Below are 6,000 nucleotides of genomic sequence, written 5' to 3' on the forward strand. Positions count from 1 at the left end.
TAAATGTAAAATGCTTAAAAACAGTAACTTGGTGGAATTCATTTGCTTTAAAAAAATAGAATATTTATTACACTGTTAATGTAAAAATCTGAAATAGAATCGTTTTCTCTTTTTTTTTCTTTCTGCAAGTAATGATTATTTGACCAAAATTAATTTACATTTGATTTAACAACAACAACAAAAAAACCTTCAGAACACCACCACACACCACTGATAGACAGATAGATAGATAGTTTTAGTAATAAATGCAATAAATCCAACATGCAAAAGCACTAATAGAGACAATAAGCATTTGTGCAGTTTGTAAAACTTATCCCTTACAAAAATTAACCATGGTTTTATTATAGTAGAAGTGCCGTGGTTTTTTGGTGCATTGATTACCATTTGTAAAACCAGATTTACTACAAATACCATGGTTAAACTATGGTTAGAATACCAAAACCATGGTTAATTTGTAGTTACCATGGTTTAAGTATAGTAACCATGTTGTTTTGGTTTTATTTGCAGTAAAACCATGATTAATTTTAGTTAGTTAGAGATAACTGCTGATATATACATACATTCCTTGTACAAGTATTCCTGGTCCAGTGGAAGAATTCTGAGCTACTATTTACAAAAAAAGGAAAACAAAAAAAAAGTTTTAATCAAAGTACAGGATTTAGTGGCATATTCGAGGTGTGAATGTATAACAATGTTTTATGTTATTACAGTAGTCTACCAAATGTTCGTGATCGAGCTGTTGCTATGGTTACTCCGGACTTTTTCCATTTAGCTCTCGGATTAATTAAAAAAATTAGTTTAAAAACGCTGCTTAAAAGTAACAATACATACCTTCGAGACCCCCGTGTTTTTTATTTGAGTTCTTTAGGGGGTCTCAAAGTTTAATTAGGAGAATCAAACCTCACCATAATTCGCAATCTATCCATCTGTCCATTTGGGACTCTCTCTCTCTGTGTCTCTCTGTCTCTCTCTCTCTCTGTGTCTCTCGGCGGTTGTTCAAAGTCTCTTGAGTCTCCTGTCATTAGGAGGCGGGTCTCCCGGTATCCGGGTCTCCTCATAGAAGAGTCGCTGCGCTCCGGCGGAGATTATTTCAGTCGGACTCACCCGGACCGCGAGCTTCTCCTCCTGCTTTTGGACTGAACTTCACAGGACCGCTTCCTCCGGGATGGCCGCGTCGATTCTGGAGGTACGGAAACATATCATTGTTTTTATTGTGCTTTCATATGGGATTTCTATACATATTTATGAGCGTTTCAAACAAGATGTTTTACATTAGTACTATACGGAGTTTTGCGCATCATTGGTTTACTCCTCTTCCGATTCTGGTTGCTCTGTAAAAGTTGTTGGACGGCTTCTATAAGAAATTAAAAGTAGAATGAAAGCAGCTCGTCTCAGATTAGCTCTTGCATGTGATAATGTTATTGTAAATATAAAGAAAACACACATTCGAAGACTCTGTGCTCTCCAACCGTTAATTAAAGAACTTATGAAAGTTCCTCAACTTTTCCTTCTGTAGTCCTTTGGACTTTTAAGAACGTAAATATTTGAATAACCCATAATGAACTTTGCAAAGCAAAAAATGTGAGAACTGGGTTCTTTGCTAAACCCAAGAACCTCTGAGGAACCTTTATTGTCAAGAGCGTAGGGTTTGTTGCGACACAATCAAAGAAAGTTCAAACTTATGAGCGGATAGTCCAGCCTAGACTCTGAATTATGAAAAAACTAGGAGACATAAAACTCTTGCGGCAATGGTTTTGGATGTAGGCATCAAATTTAAGCTCCACGCGGTAATGGGGAGCAATTAACCTGGAAACGGGAGCGGAACCTTTGCCAAGATGAACCGCACACACTCAGCGGGAAATATCATCATCACACACTGTGCCTTACTCATTCATTTATCATCACTTCCCGACGGAAAATAGGGTAGACCACTGCCATTCCAGATGAAGCCGAGTCCAACTGTAGTCTGTAACTGTAAGGTCACATTTGGACTTCACGTCTTACTTTTTAATTCAGCACCGAAATAGAAAGCTTTTTGTTTTCAGTCTTGAATTACTCATTGACTGTAAACATGGTTACCACATGCTTTTCTGAGGCTGTGTGCTTAGATCTGTGAATCGAAAGAATTGAATGCTTTAAAGTCTTCAAATGCACAATTGGAACATTGATTGACAACACAATTGTTTGCTCTTCCAAACAATATCACATGGACGGATGGTCACTATGGAGATGTAAACATGCTCGACAGGAACTCCATGTGTGGTGACATTAATTATTGTGTTGTCAGCGCTGGTGCATATTTCTGTCTAGACTAATAACGCAGGAAGGATGTTTGTGCAACCTCTTTGAATTGCGTTCTGATCTCTCATTCTCTTCTCAGGAGGAAACACGTTATGGATCCAGTCCCTTGGCTATGCTAACCGCCACCTGCAACAAGTTCGGGAACACCAGTCCAGTCCGAGACTCCGCCACGCCCGGCAAAGCGGGAAGCGCGGCACCAGTTAAGAAAGCCTACAGCATGACCTCTGAACTCCAGAGCCCTAAGAATAACGGTCGGGGCAACGAGGGCGTCGCGGACTCTTACAGCGGCTCCTTCAGCTCCGCCGGGGGTTTGCTCACCCCGACCGGCAGCCCTCCTCCTGCTCCCACGGGAGCGTACGGCTCCGAATACAACCCGTTCTCCAGTTTCCAAACCTCGAGCGCCTCTCAGGACCCTTCGCTCCTGGGAACCAAAGCCACAGCGGACTGCCTGACCAGCGTCAACACCTACTTGGACATGACGCACCCCTACAGCTCCTGGTACAAGGGCATCCATCCCGGGATCACGGCCGCACCTGCGAACGCGACTTCTTCTTGGTGGGACGTCCACACCAATTCAAACTGGCTAAGCGCTGGACAGCCTCAACCCGAGAGCCTCCAAGCGCCCTTGCAACCTGTGGCTCCTCAAGCGTCCCTAAACCCGCAGATGCCTAGTTACACTCCCGATTTCACACCTCTGAACCCGGCGCCGTACCCGTCCGTAGGCTTGAGTTCGTCCTCGCACCTGCTGCAGTCCTCACAGCACATGCTCCCGCAGGACATGTACAAGCCCAAACCCGTAACCACTTCTGGAATCCTGGACAATTCCATGGGGCTCAAACCGGCCCGGGGAACGCCCGGGTACACCGGGGGATCCACCACCGGGCGGTCGTCTTGCGATTGCCCGAACTGCCAAGAGCTGGAGAGGCTTGGTGCGTCGGCCGCATCCCTGCGCAAGAAACCCGTCCACAGCTGCCACATTCCCGGCTGCGGGAAGGTTTACGGCAAGGCCTCGCATCTGAAAGCCCACCTGCGTTGGCACACGGGCGAAAGGCCCTTCGTCTGCAACTGGCTCTTCTGCGGGAAGCGCTTCACCCGCTCCGACGAGCTGGAGCGCCACGTCCGCACCCACACGCGGGAAAAGAAGTTCACGTGTCTCCTGTGCAATAAGCGCTTCACTCGTAGCGACCACCTCAGCAAGCATCAGAAAACCCACACGGAAGCCAGCCTGCAAGGGAAGGGGCCGGAAGAGGAGGCGGAGCCCAGAGGAACCGAGGAGCCGACGGATTCCGGCAAAGTGGCTCCTCAGGGGGCCGCGGGCGGCATGCAGGACCCGACGGTTGGCGGAGAGGACAAGAGCAGCACTGGGAACGGTGTGGACAGCAGCAGCGGGCTGCTGGAGATATAAAAGCGCTGTGTGGGGAATTGGATGAGGAAGACTCTGACAAGTGGAGCTACTGTTGCATTGGTGCTAAGCTGCGTATACAATGATATCCTGTGTTTTTATTATGCAATCTGTGTTTAGGAACTAGTCGAATGCGTATCACGGACGTTTGTAGACTGGAAGATTTTGGGAGAAAAACTCCCAGACATGAAGATGAATAATTTTACACAAGAACTTCAGACACGTTGGTCTGGAGTGACCTACATTTTGAATTCTTATTACTATTGAATTATTTCTCATGCTATATTTTAGATTCCTTCTTTTTGACAACTTTTAGAGGCGGCTGTTTTAAGCCCAGCGTTTAGTAGATTGTTTCTGTCAGCAGAGCATCTGACATTTGGGCTTCCAATCGATGCACATTTTGTCCTTGTGATCTGTTTTTATTTAATTAAAATTGATTTCTTTTATTTTTTTAAATCCTGAATGCTTTCTTGAGGACTCCTTACTTTGATTTGAATTGATCAGGACAGTAATCTTCGGTTTAGGCTGCAAAGAGGAGATCTGGTGTACAGTGAACCCGTATTCTTTTGTTTCATTATCGGTCCTGTCGCTTATCATTGTTTTATTTAATTTCCTATTTACATCAAATCTAATTTATGTTTTAAATTATGAGACAATGTTGTGTTTCACTGGTTTTGCTGAATGGAGGTAGACCATGAAGCAAGTCATTTATGAATAAATTAAGTCTTCTCATTCCTGTGATGGTTTTATTTATTTTTCTTATTTGGACAGATCGATTTGAGCTTCTCAAAAGAAGTTTTTTTCAGAAAAACAATTTAAATCTTAAGAAAAACATTGTGTGTAAAACATTAGGTTTTTTATAAGAAAAAACCTTAATAAATGGTAGAAATAAGATAATGAGACAAATTTAATAAAAGTCAAACTTAAAACCTATATTTCAGTGAAGCATTATAGGAACCATATGTGGAGCAATAGAGTTTTTAATGTATGTGAATTTCACAAAAATATTCACAAACATCTCAGGTCCTATTTCACCCAGAAATCAAAAGAAAGAAAATATATGCTTAACCAGAATTTAGCCTTATTTTAAGAACCTTAAGAACTTAACTTTTTTTTTTTTTTTTTAGCAAAACACTGGGAAAACATGCACGCATAACTAAAATTTAGCCTAATTTTAAGGCTTTTTTTTTTTTTTTTTGCATTGATGTTTTATTTTTGTCAAAAGAAAGAAAAATTATTTATGCTTAACTAAAATTTAGCCTAATTTTAAGCCTTTTTTTTTTTGCATTGATGTTTTATTTTTGTCAAAAGAAAGAAAAAATATTTATACTTAACTAAACTTTAGCCTAATTTTAATAACTTTTTTTGGCATTTTTTTTGCATAATTTTTTACTATTATCAAAGGAAAGAAAATAATGCTTAACCATATATATATATATATATATATATATATATATATATAACTATTATTATTATGATTATTTTTAGCTAAACACATTTTCCCTCAAATTATCATTACTGTAAAATAAAACATACAAATAAATAAATATTGATATGATAATTTACATGATGCTAATTTACGTGTGATTTACTGCAATACAAAACAGTGATACATTATGATTCTCAATTTGTTTCTTATAACTGTAACAGTGTTTCAAAAGTAAAACTTCAAGAAGTGTTACAGTAATGATTTATTGAAGAGTAACGATACATTGTAATGAAGACTTGAACTTGTTGCGAAACATCTCAATGACTGTAATTAGATGAAATTTGCTTGATTCTCTTTATTAAAATATATAATTTTGTATTTCTTTTCATTTTGGGTTGAAATATGACTTGTTTTTGTCAGATTTGTTCAGATTTATTTATGATGCATCTGTTTCTAATATATTAAAAAAGTCATATCTGAAAGCATCTAAATGACCGAAAACCTGCATGCTGCAGATGTATCACAGTTTGTGTAAAAAAACAATAATAATTGTAAGAAAACATCTTTGTGTTGGGCCAAATGCCTTGTTGTGAGGTTTGGCCTGAAAGTGCTTTAGTGTTTGAGTATCACAGCAGCATATTGAATCCAGAGACGCTGCATGTGGGATGTCATAAATCAAGTGTATGAATGCTCAGAATAAGCTGACCACAAAGTGTGAGTAAAACCTTTTTTCTCCAGAAATGAAGTGTCATTGCTTTGAATGTTTGGCCTGTGAGTAATGGTTCACGAAGGGAAAGAATATAAAACCGGATAACCTTTCCTCATGCCATCAGCCTCCCGTATTTCCCTTATGATCTGAGTTTCCCCG

The 6,000-nt window shown here is 40.1% G+C and overlaps 1 protein-coding gene across 1 annotated transcript; it reads left to right on the plus strand.

The window, feature by feature from the left end:
• Window positions 1–1,053: 1,053 nt before the first annotated feature.
• sp7 (Sp7 transcription factor) lies at window positions 1,054–4,366 on the plus strand. The gene is made up of 2 exons (XM_051112938.1): window positions 1,054–1,186; window positions 2,381–4,366. Exons 1-2 carry the CDS (start codon window positions 1,166–1,168, stop codon window positions 3,704–3,706), a joined length of 1,347 nt encoding a protein of 448 aa, XP_050968895.1. The 5' UTR covers window positions 1,054–1,165; the 3' UTR covers window positions 3,707–4,366.
• Window positions 4,367–6,000: the final 1,634 nt, after the last annotated feature.

This window comes from Labeo rohita, chromosome 6 (genome assembly GCF_022985175.1).
Source record: "Labeo rohita strain BAU-BD-2019 chromosome 6, IGBB_LRoh.1.0, whole genome shotgun sequence".
NCBI classification, from domain to species: domain Eukaryota; kingdom Metazoa; phylum Chordata; class Actinopteri; order Cypriniformes; family Cyprinidae; genus Labeo; species Labeo rohita.